This window comes from Micropterus dolomieu, linkage group LG22, assembly GCF_021292245.1.
Source record: "Micropterus dolomieu isolate WLL.071019.BEF.003 ecotype Adirondacks linkage group LG22, ASM2129224v1, whole genome shotgun sequence".
Taxonomy (NCBI): Eukaryota; Metazoa; Chordata; class Actinopteri; order Centrarchiformes; family Centrarchidae; genus Micropterus; species Micropterus dolomieu.
Genome location: NC_060171.1, coordinates 1,215,182 through 1,225,932, shown reverse-complemented (window position 1 = coordinate 1,225,932; position 10,751 = coordinate 1,215,182). Strand labels below are relative to the sequence as shown.

General features: G+C 41.3%; 1 protein-coding gene across 9 annotated transcripts in view; it reads left to right on the top strand.

The window, feature by feature from the left end:
• calml4b (calmodulin-like 4b) overlaps positions 1-10,751 on the top strand; it is a 15,689-nt gene that overhangs the window by 2,743 nt on the left and 2,195 nt on the right. For 6 of the 9 annotated variants that reach the window (XM_046037870.1, XM_046037865.1, XM_046037872.1 and 3 more), the window contains one exon: positions 8,098-8,286. In XM_046037870.1, the coding sequence (XP_045893826.1) occupies positions 8,098-8,286 (189 nt within the window). Of the gene's footprint in view, positions 1-5,666; positions 5,702-5,863; positions 6,291-8,097; positions 8,287-8,501; positions 8,662-10,751 lie in introns of those variants that run through there. The other 3 variants (XM_046037866.1, XM_046037874.1, XM_046037873.1) reach the window with 3 other exon arrangements.

The following is a 10,751-nucleotide window of genomic DNA, read 5'->3' as shown; positions in this document are numbered from 1 at the left end:
AAGAAAACACAGGAATGATCAGAGAGAGCAACATCAGTCACCACAACCTTGGAAATGTCCAGACCCTTGGAGATGACCAAGTCCAAAGTGTGCCCCTTGTTGTGCGTGGACTCTTTTTTTTTTCAGTGTCATTTTTAACTTCAGCTCATCGTGAGCAGCACGTGTAACAGAATTTTAAACTGAAATGCACCATGGGAGTCGTAGTTGATTTCTCTCCTTCAGTTAATGTGCCCACAGATTTCTTGTATCTTTGAATTTTTATCAAATAACGAGATATTTTCAAACACAGTTGTTCATGTTTTGTTTTGATGATGCATCCAGGAGAGTTTCATGCTGATCCAAGCAGTAAAAGAGCTCCAACTCTGCATAACGTAATAACGTTTATGGGGAATTTGAATGGGAACCAGAGGAAATAAAGTACACTGCTGCTCCTTTTCACTGTGTGATTTTGGCTTTTTCCAAAAGAAAACATGACTCATTGTGAGACATATACATTCGACAGCCGATTCGAGAGCCAAAGACAGCCCAACCGATACAACCATGAAATGATGCAAAATACACTGGCAAACGCTGTTAGCTTAAATTTTTGAATGAAGATGAGAAAACTGTGTCCCTTTATGGCTAAAACTTGTTTTGCTGTATTTTCAAAACATAAGGAGGGAAGCAGATGCTGCTGATGACCACGAATTCATCACACCATCTGATGTGTTTTAAAAATCTGTTTATTTTATTCTAAAAGTCTGACACACACTGTGATAAATGTTTATCAGACCCACCTCATGCAGTGTCACGCGTAATAAACCTGCCAGATGTCTCTGGCTGTGAATTCTCTGTATGTTTTTGAGACATAAAACGGGCCTGCGCCTAACTAGAAATCATTTAGGATACGATATAAAAAAAACCAAGATGCTTGTTTGTCTGTTCTCCAGTTAAAACCTTAAAACTCAAAGATATTCATTATTTACAGAAAAGTCAACCCGTCCTCACCAGAAAAACGGTGCTATAGGTTGATGTTGCAGCAGCTTGTTACGACCCATATTACGTGTTTTGTTAGGCTGCGACCTCTAGTGGCAGAAAAAGTCAGGTGACGTATAGAGTGATAAAGTCTGTGTACAAAAGTGGTGGGGTGAACGGATGAGTCAAGTATATTCAGTTCTTTTACTCAGGAGGCCGAGGTTCAAAGTAAATGTTGACGTGTTTGAACTTAAATAACGTTTTGTAGATGAATAACTAACCAAACTACCATCGTTTCACAATGCTTTCAACATGTTAAACAGAATGTAACGTATCAAGATCCAGTACGCCTGTTACTGGACTGGTACTTACCAACGCTCACTTGTTTTGGTGCACGTGACAAACGAAATGAGGACGTGTTGATAAAAGCAGAACATCTGAGGAGATGGAACCTGTAGATTTTTGGTGATAAAACGCTTGGTGATATCGACAGCTGGGATTGGCTCCCCACGACCCTGTACGCAGGATAAGCGGTTGACGATGGATGGATGCTCTATCGACTGACAGATTAATCAACTAATGTTGAAAATATATGAGCACACACAGAGAAGGCAATCGAGTCATGCTGTGAAAGTTCTGCATTAAAAAGCCGTCCGTGTCTCTGCGTTACAGCACGTGTCGTCACCTCGTTTGACATAAACATGAAGGGAAACGAGTGATTCCTGCGTGATGATGAGGAAACACAAGACAACATGACACCCTGAGGTGACCGTGAACCACAGCGAATCATGTTGTCTTCCTCAGATCACAGATCCTCTCTGATCGTATTTCATCTCATTTCCATCATCATTACTGTTTCTGCGCAGGCTGTCATCATCCATCCTCCCTGAAGGACCACAGGAATACTCAGCAGGAGCTTCAACCTTAAATAATAGGAGCAGAAAGCACCAGAGCACAAACCCCTGCCAAGAATACACAATCATCTACATTTATCTTTGGATCAAGATCCTTTAACTCCCTCATAAAACAAACTTCAAGGCCCGCCTTTCTTCACCTGCGTAACATTACAAACATCAGGAACACCCTGCTTCGAAAAGCAGAAAAGCTAGTCCACGCATTTGTTCCTTCTGGGCTGGATTATTGCAATTCCTTATTATCAGGATGAATAGGTCCTTTTAGACCAGGGGATGGGCAAATTAGTCTGGCACTGGGCAAGACATTAGATGGCGGGCCGGCACATAGTGAATTTATCAATGATAATCTGTGTTGTAAGGTGTCTTTGTTTAGCTCATTCAGTAGTGCTCTGGACTCCCGTGTGAAGGGTTGTCTGTTCAATCCCCGCTTGCTGTTATTAGAATAGATCGTTTTACATGTTCACACCCCCCCCCCCCCCCCGGTCCACATCCATCTACGGACGCTTATTTTCATTTCCCCACTGTCACCAGGCAGAGGAAATTCCTGCATTTCTCATTCAGGGGAGTCCCATCTCACATTTTCTGATGGCTTTTTCAAAGGTGTGTCAAGCAAGCCAGAGACTCTCACAACATAAAGTACTGCTGCAAAGACGTTCTCGCGTTTTTATTTTGTAGGCACAATTGCTTCAGATTTAGTACCAGCTGCTATAATGTTGTTTTTTTTTTGCCGCTATCAAAGTAATCTGGCGAGGGGCCAGATTTGTTGCTGGTGGGCCAGCTTTGGCCTGCAGGGCGCCTACTGCTGACCAGAATACTGCGGCAAATGTACTGACAAGAACCAAGAAAAGAGATATTTCTCCTGTATTAGCGTCTCTGCACTGGCTCCCTGTTAAATAAGTGCTGTTGAATTTAACACCTTCAAAAAGACACTTTAGTAAGTAAACTTTATTTATTTTATATATATATATATATATAGCACCCTTCACAGACAAGAAGGGTCACAAAGTGCTTCACAGTAAAAAATAGAATAAAATAAACAAATAACAACAACACTTAAAATACAAAACTATATGGCTAGTTAAAAGCTTGTCTAAAAAGATGTGTCTTAAGGTGTTTTTTAAAAGGTTTCCACAGAATCCAAGGCTCTCAAGGCTAAAGGGAGAGCGTTCCAGAGCCTTGGAGCCACCACACAGAAAGCACGATCACTTCTTGTTTTATAACTTGTTCTGGGGACAGTTAAAAGGGCCTGGCCAGAAGACCTCAGAGAGCAACCAGAAATGTGTGCATGCAACAGATCCTGGATGTAAGAGGGAGCTTGACCATGCAAGGCTCTGTAAGAAATGGTTAAAATTTTAAAATGTACTCTAAAACCAATCGGAAGCCAATGAAGAGCCTTAAGCACAGGAGTAATGTGCGATCTCCTGTTGGTTTTAGACAAAAGTCTTGTAGCTGCATTCTGTACAACTTGCAGTCGGTCTATGGAGGATTTGTTTAGACAAGTGTACAGTACATTGCAATAATCCAGACAAGAAGAAATAAAAGCATGAACAAGCATCTCCATCTATTCTTTAGAAACCATAGATCTAATCTTAGCAATGTTCCTGAGATGGAAAAAACAGGAACGAACCACAGATTTAACTTGACTGAAAAAAAACAGATTTATCAAAAATGACACCCAAATTTCACACAACATTACCGTCAGAGGATGATAGAGCCCCAATGGCCTGCCTGATCTTAGGGGTAATGTTGTCTGGGGCAAAAATCACCATCTCAGTTTTGTCTGTATTTAGTTGCAAAAAGTTGTCCGCCATCCATTTGTTAATGGAGGCTAAGCAATTGTGCAACACGGACAGTTTGTCTAGGCTATGAGGACTAAAAGATAAATATAATTGGATGTCATCAGCATAACAATGATAAGATATGTCTTCAAAGCTACCAATAATCTTTCCAAGAGGAAGCATATGCAGACTGAACAGCAGGGGAACGAGCACAGAACCTTGGAGCCCACCACAGGACAAAGGAGCAGAGTCTGACATATATGTTCCTATGGACACAGAGAAACTCCTGTCAGAGAGATAGGAGGAAACCCAGTCCAGAGCTGATCCAGTAATGCCCACAGTTGTTTTCAGTCTATCAGAGTTCATCAGAGATCTAATAGGACCAGCACAGAACATTTACCCCCATCAGCAGCCATCAAAATATCATTTGAGACCCTAAGGAGGGCAGTCTCAGTTGAATGGTTTTTACGAAAACCAGACTGAAATTTATCAAAGATATTATGGGAATCCAAAACATTATGTAGCTGGTTCGCAACAACCGTTTCTAGAATTTTCGAAAGAAAAGGCAATTTAGAAATAGGCCTATAGTTTCTAAATGAAGCTGCATCGAGATTGTTCTTTTTATAGACAGGCTGAACAACAGCATGCTTAAAACAGCTGGGGACCTGACCCAGCTGAAGAGATGAGTTTAAAATTGAAACCAAACATGGGCCAAGTAGATGTATGGATTTTAAAAGCAAAGATGTGGGTAAAATATCGACAGGGCTTTGTGAAGGTTTCATGGTGCCCACTAACTTAATGATGTCATTCAGGGTAATGGTGCAGAAGGAGTCCAGTATTGAAAGTCTGTGATGTTTAAGTATATGGGGGTTTGCTGATGGAACAATGCCTGCCCTGACAGCTCTAACCTTGTCCACAAAGTGAGACAAAAAGTGGTTGCAGTCAACATTTGAAAACACAGGGATAATACATGCAGCAGGAGAAACAATGTTGTTAATGGTCTCAAACAGAGCTTTAGGGGTTTTTTTACAGGCAGATTTCAGGTTAGTAAAGTAAGAGGATCTAGCATCCTTGATCATTCCGTTTAAGTCTATTAAGAGCTCTTTAAGATGCAGGCGTTGGACTTGGAGCTGAGTCGCTTTCCATAAACGCTCAGTTCTCTGACAGACACGCCTCAAGCTGCGAGTGGCGTTATTCATCCACGGGGATGTTTTAACAGAAGGAATTTCTCTAGTGTTAAGAGGCGCCACTTTGTCCAACAGCAGGGCGCAGTGATCATTAAACGCCTGTGCACAAGCGTCCGCGTCATTCGAAATAAGAACCGAGCTTGCGTCAAATGCGGCTGAAAATTTCTCAACAGTAAGCTGGTTAATAAAATGTGGGCAGTACGCTTTTTAGCGGGCAGAGGATCCTCATCACAAACAAGATCAAATAAGATGCATTTGTGATCACTAACAAATACAGCTTCGATGCAGACATTATTAATGTTTAAACCATGAGAAAGAACAAGATCGAGCGTATGTCCCAGAGACATGCTGAGTGAAGTTAAAAGATTCAGTAATATTTACAAATTCAGAAGCATTTTTGCAAGTCTTATCATCCACATGGATATTAAAATTAAAATGCGTAGGACCAGAGACATGCTGAGTGAAGTTAAAAGATTCAGTAATATTTACAAATTCAGAAGCATCCACATGGATATTAAAATCGCCAACAATGCTCACTCTGTCCAGCTTAATAATGGATGATAAGAAGTCAGAAAAATCAGTAAGAAAAGAGGCGGCTGGCCCAGGTGGCCGGTAGACTAAAATACAATAAAATGTATTTGAACGACCAACCTTAGTCATCTGTAGTTCAAAAGAAGAGTACGTGCCAGCGCTCACTGACTGGCAGATAAAATGTTTTTTAAAAACCACAGCAAGACCTCCACCACGGCCTGTGAGTCTCGGCGTGCTGATAAAATTGCAGTCCACAGGACAGAGCTCATTCAACTGATAGTATTCCATATCCTTCTGCCAAGTCTCTGTGAGCAACAAGAAGTCCATGTTCTTGAAGGTAAATAAATCACCGAGCAAAAGAGACTTGTTTGCAATTGAACGGGCATTTATCAGACCCATCCTGAGCGGTGCAGGAACATCTGAAGCAGAGAAAGAGGCTCGCGGCGGCGACCTTAGATGCACGGAACACACACCGCGGCCAGTGGTAGGGTTTCTCCAGGACACCGGGCCCAGAGTCCTGGGGACGTCAGGGAAGACAGACATGAAGGTCTGGAGTCGCAGTCAAAGACCCCCAGATTCAAGAGTTTTTTCAGCCTCCCTGCCCTTTTTCCTCGCTTTCTCTGCCGTCTATTTGTAGGTCGTATTAGGCTCTCTCCCTGCCGCATGCAGACAGCAGTTGCAGTCGGACAAACGAACAGGGACGCAAACTCACCTGTACCACTCCAGGTACATCCGTCACCGCACTCCGCCATGGAGGATCGGATCAACAGCAGTGTTTGGTGATCGTACACCCATGCAGTAGACACAACGTTTGTTGACAAACTTAGTAGCAATATAGCGCAGGAAACAAACAAAACGAGTCGAGACGAACAAACAGCCGCAGCGGCGAAGCCAAACACAGGCGCCATACCGGAACCGGAAGTGAGGTGAGCTAGAATGTGACACACCCTGTTAGTCCCGCTAAAATGCACATCCGAGTATACACCTGAAGCCTTAAAATGATGGTCTCTTCAGAGGGGTGTGGTTAACCACAACCTACTTAAAGGTTCAGTGTGTAAGATTTAGTGTCATCTAGTGGTGAGGGTTGTGAATTGCAACCATCTGTCCAGTCTACCACTGCCCCCCTAACCTTTCAAAGAGCGCAGGACAGCACAATCCATTATAAACCACACATTTGATAAAGTTTTTATACAAACATTGACAAGGGAAACACATGATTATGGACCCTCACCAAAACTGCCAACAAACATATTTGCAGACCCCTGCAGTATATTATTACTACTTCTTCTTCTTCTTCTTCTAACGTACATATTCAACACAGTGATGAGTGTCTGCGCTGCCTGAATTCTACCAGAAGTAGAACAAGAAGAACGTAGTGACGAAACGCGCTCTGTAGCGCTGTTTGTCTGTTTACTCCTACTTTCAAGTATAAAAGCAAGTTATTTAATTTCTTAAAGCTGAGAATCACTCTCACTCTCCCAGTTATTTCAGACAGAGGTCTCTCAAGTGGTCAGGAGCTGCCAGCAGGGCTTGTGATGGTGCTGTGGAGACTGGAATCATGCACAAATATTTCAGGAGAGGAAAAATGTTTCTGAATTATTTGACGACGCGCAGTTAATAAGACGAGTTGGACAGCGCAGGAATAAACTTTTTTTCACCATTCAGTGTGAATTTATCTGAGAATATTCTTAAATAAGGAAATCTCTTCAGTGATTGGTCCTTGGCTACATCGTCATCCAAAATCCTATTTGCGGCTCAGCAAAGTGTCGTGAATCAGCTCTCAGACCAACACTTAAGATTTAGTCCTACACTTCACTCAAATTAGGACTGAGATGATTGATAACTTTTCAGCGCAGCTTTGAGCCAAGAATTATTTCCCTCTTAAGTCAGTTCTTAGCAGAGTTCCTGTGAGTCATTCTGAGAAGCTTGATAAATGCAGGCTCTGGTATCTTGAAGATTCAGCGGATGTCTGTGACTATTTTAATGAAAAGCCAATCAGTATATTTCTCTCTATGTTGGACTCACACAGCAAACAAGCGTATATATTTGGAAATGTGTTTTTTTTAATAACATTACAACCTTTGATGTACAAATGATTCTTTAGTTCTGCTTTTGCACATTTCAGAACGTCCTGACTTTCTCTGCTTTAACCTCAACTTACTGGAAGAAACCGGCTTATTCGATGTCTGTTTACCAGTTTGGTTTTTTCTATAACGCTTTCTGTTTCAAAACCGGTAAGATAAACTGAGCAACACGTGGAGGCCAAGCTGAAAAACAGTTTCCGTTCCTGAAAAGCTTCACCTTGACAGCAGCATTATTTTCATTTTATTTTATTACGGTTTTAATATTTCTCTCTGTGTACATGATATGCCACTGATGTTTGACTTTCTCTTGTCTTATCTTTGTATAATACATATTTAAATACATCTAAAGGGAAATTCTGTGTGTACCAGCTGGAACACACAGCTCACAGTTTCCATCCATACAGTTTATTCGACTTGTTTAAACTGTCACCATCTTATCTAACAACGCCGCTCTTTACATTCTGTTTCATTGCTTCACTGTTTGAACAACTTATTTCATATTCACTGAGTGATATTATTTTTTTCCCCCCTTAAGAGAATCCTTAAACTTTTCCTTCTCCTCGTTTTTCATGCAGAGATCAATAAAGTTACGTTTTATCTATATATCTCGTGACATAACAGATACTGTAAGTACATTATTGTTCTGCAGATTGGGGCGGAGAGCTGGACTTCTCCACCTTCCTGAGCGTAATGCACCGGCAGCTCCAGCAGGAGGCGCCGGAGGAGGAGATCCTGGAGGCCATGAGGATGGCTGACAAGGAACAGAAAGGCTTCATCCTCGCCTCGGAGCTGCGATCCAAACTCACCGGGCTGGGAGAGAAGCTGACAGATCGAGAGGGTGAGAAGCGTCACCTAAACAAATACATTTCATTTAGAATAATATCACAAGGTTTACATGTCTGATCCTCTGAGTTCCTGTCAGTTTTTAAATCCCCCAGTGTTTAGTTGTTTTGCTGTTTACTTTGAACTGTTGTTCCCAAACCTATTGTCTTTGTTCTATTATTCTGCCCCCCCCCGTTCCTTCATTTTAATCCTGTTACGTGTCGCCCCCAGGACATCAACAAAAACTTAAGAGGTTTTGCATCCAAGTCTGGTTCCAAGTGGGGGATTTTAATTTCTGCAGATAATTTGAAAAAGGAGCCGTAGAAAAGAAGAAAATAAGTAAACCATTAAAATTTTACGAGATTGTGTTTAAAGTGATCTACTGGTTTTAGTTTCAGTCTACTCAAATGGGATTTAGTTGCACAAAAACACATTGCAGAAAATCTCAACATTTAGTGTCTGTGTGATGAAACAATAAGACAGATCCTCTAAAGGGACCGTCTGATTTCCTATAACAGCGCTGTAAACCCACACAGGTGTTTTCACTTATTCTGGCTGATTAGACCTCTGCTTGGAGCAAAGCTGCAAATACATGAGGTCACCAAACTTCACAAATCAATAACAGTGATAAGGGTGTAGCTGTTGGCACCCAGACAGGTGCAACAAAACAAACAGAGGCCTTTAAATGATGTCGGGCGGCTGCTGTCTGTTGTGCTTTGAAACATGTATAGATTTCCATTTAACAATGTCAATAAGCAATTTCTTTATGTCCTATCTTGTTTTTTATGTCTCAATGTTTTTCCAGTTGTTTATTTTGTTGTTGTCTGTTTTGTATCTCATCACTTAATAAAAAAAAGATTTTCATTTAACAAGAAGAAACATTTGTCAGGCACCGAAAGTTATCGCTGCATCGTCTGTCAACAATATCTCTCATTTATAATGACGTGAACAATGTTTAACAGTTGGAAAACGGAAATTACAGTAACTGTTATATGACCTGAAGAGGGAAGAAGTCTCTTACATATGGCCTCGCCGTGAATTCCAATTAGTGATCAAAGCTGCCCACACAGCCCATTCTCATAGGGCGTAATGCACGTGGCAGCCTTTTACGGCATAGTTGGGTGTTTGTTTCTCATACGAAACAAAAAATCAACATTGATTCTTTTTATTGATGTTATGTAACTTACATAAGAAATGTTATTTTTTAGTTGTGTAATTTAAGTCACATAATGTAAGTAGTGTAATGTAGTTATTTTAACAGTGTGTAAGATTTAGTGTCATCTAGTGGTGAGGGTTGTGAATTGCAACCATCTGTCCAGTCTACCACTGCCCCCTCACCTTTCAAAGAGCGCAGGACAGCTACGGTGGCTGACACAGCACAAAAGGTGTCTCATCTGAGACAGCAGAGAGTGGCCAGTCAGGAAATGAGGTTTCTTCAGGTATATTTATTAAGAAATTATATTTACTTAATTATTCAGTAAAACCATATGTTATTGAGACTCTGACACTGACAGAAAACATGGAAAATGTGAGCCAAGAGTGTGAAACACTGTCACTGCAAAACAGTCCTTTATACTCCTAGTACTCCTGGACCTTAGCGCTGCTTTTGACACCATTGATCACAACATCATGTTAGACAGACTGAGGCACTGGGTGGGGATCTCTGGTACTGCCCTAGAATGGTCTGCAAACAACTATGTCTCCTCGTTCTGTCCAGTTAAATATGGTGTGCCTCAGGGGTCGGTGTTAGGACCCATTTTGTTTTCCTTGTATCTGCTTCCCCTTGGACATATTATCCATAAACATGGCATTTATGCTGATGACACACAAATATACTTGCCCGTCAGATCCACAGACCCTGGAATGCTGAGTTCACTTAACAACTGCCTTTGTGAAGTTAAAAAATGGATGTCAAATAATTTCCTCCAGCTGAACTCAGACAAAACAGAAATCCTGGTCATTGGGTCCCAGCAGATGACAAATCAAATACTGCCATCTGCTGGTTCCCTAGTAAATCACATTAAGCCTGTGGCAAAGAACCTTGGTGTTTGGTTTGATAGTAATTTAAATTTCGAGCAGCACACCACAAAGCTTGTTCATTCTTGTTTTTATCAACTTGGAAATATAGCAAAAATTCGATCTATGTTAACTTTTAAGGACACCGAGACCATTTTACACGCCTTCATCTCATCACGCCTGGATTATTGCAACAGCCTTTTCACCTGTTTAACCCAAAAATCTATTGATCGACTCCAGACTGTCCAGAACTCAGCTGCCAGGCTTTTAACCAGAACAAAGAAATATGACCACATTACTCCTATTTTAGCTTCATTACACTGGCTCCCAGTATGTTTTAGAATTGACTTTAAAATTCTATTGATCACTTTTAAAGCTCTTCATGGCCTCTCGCCTTGTTATATTTCTGACCTTTTAGTCCCATACGCACCAGCACGTACCTTGAGATCCTCGGGCAGAGGTCTG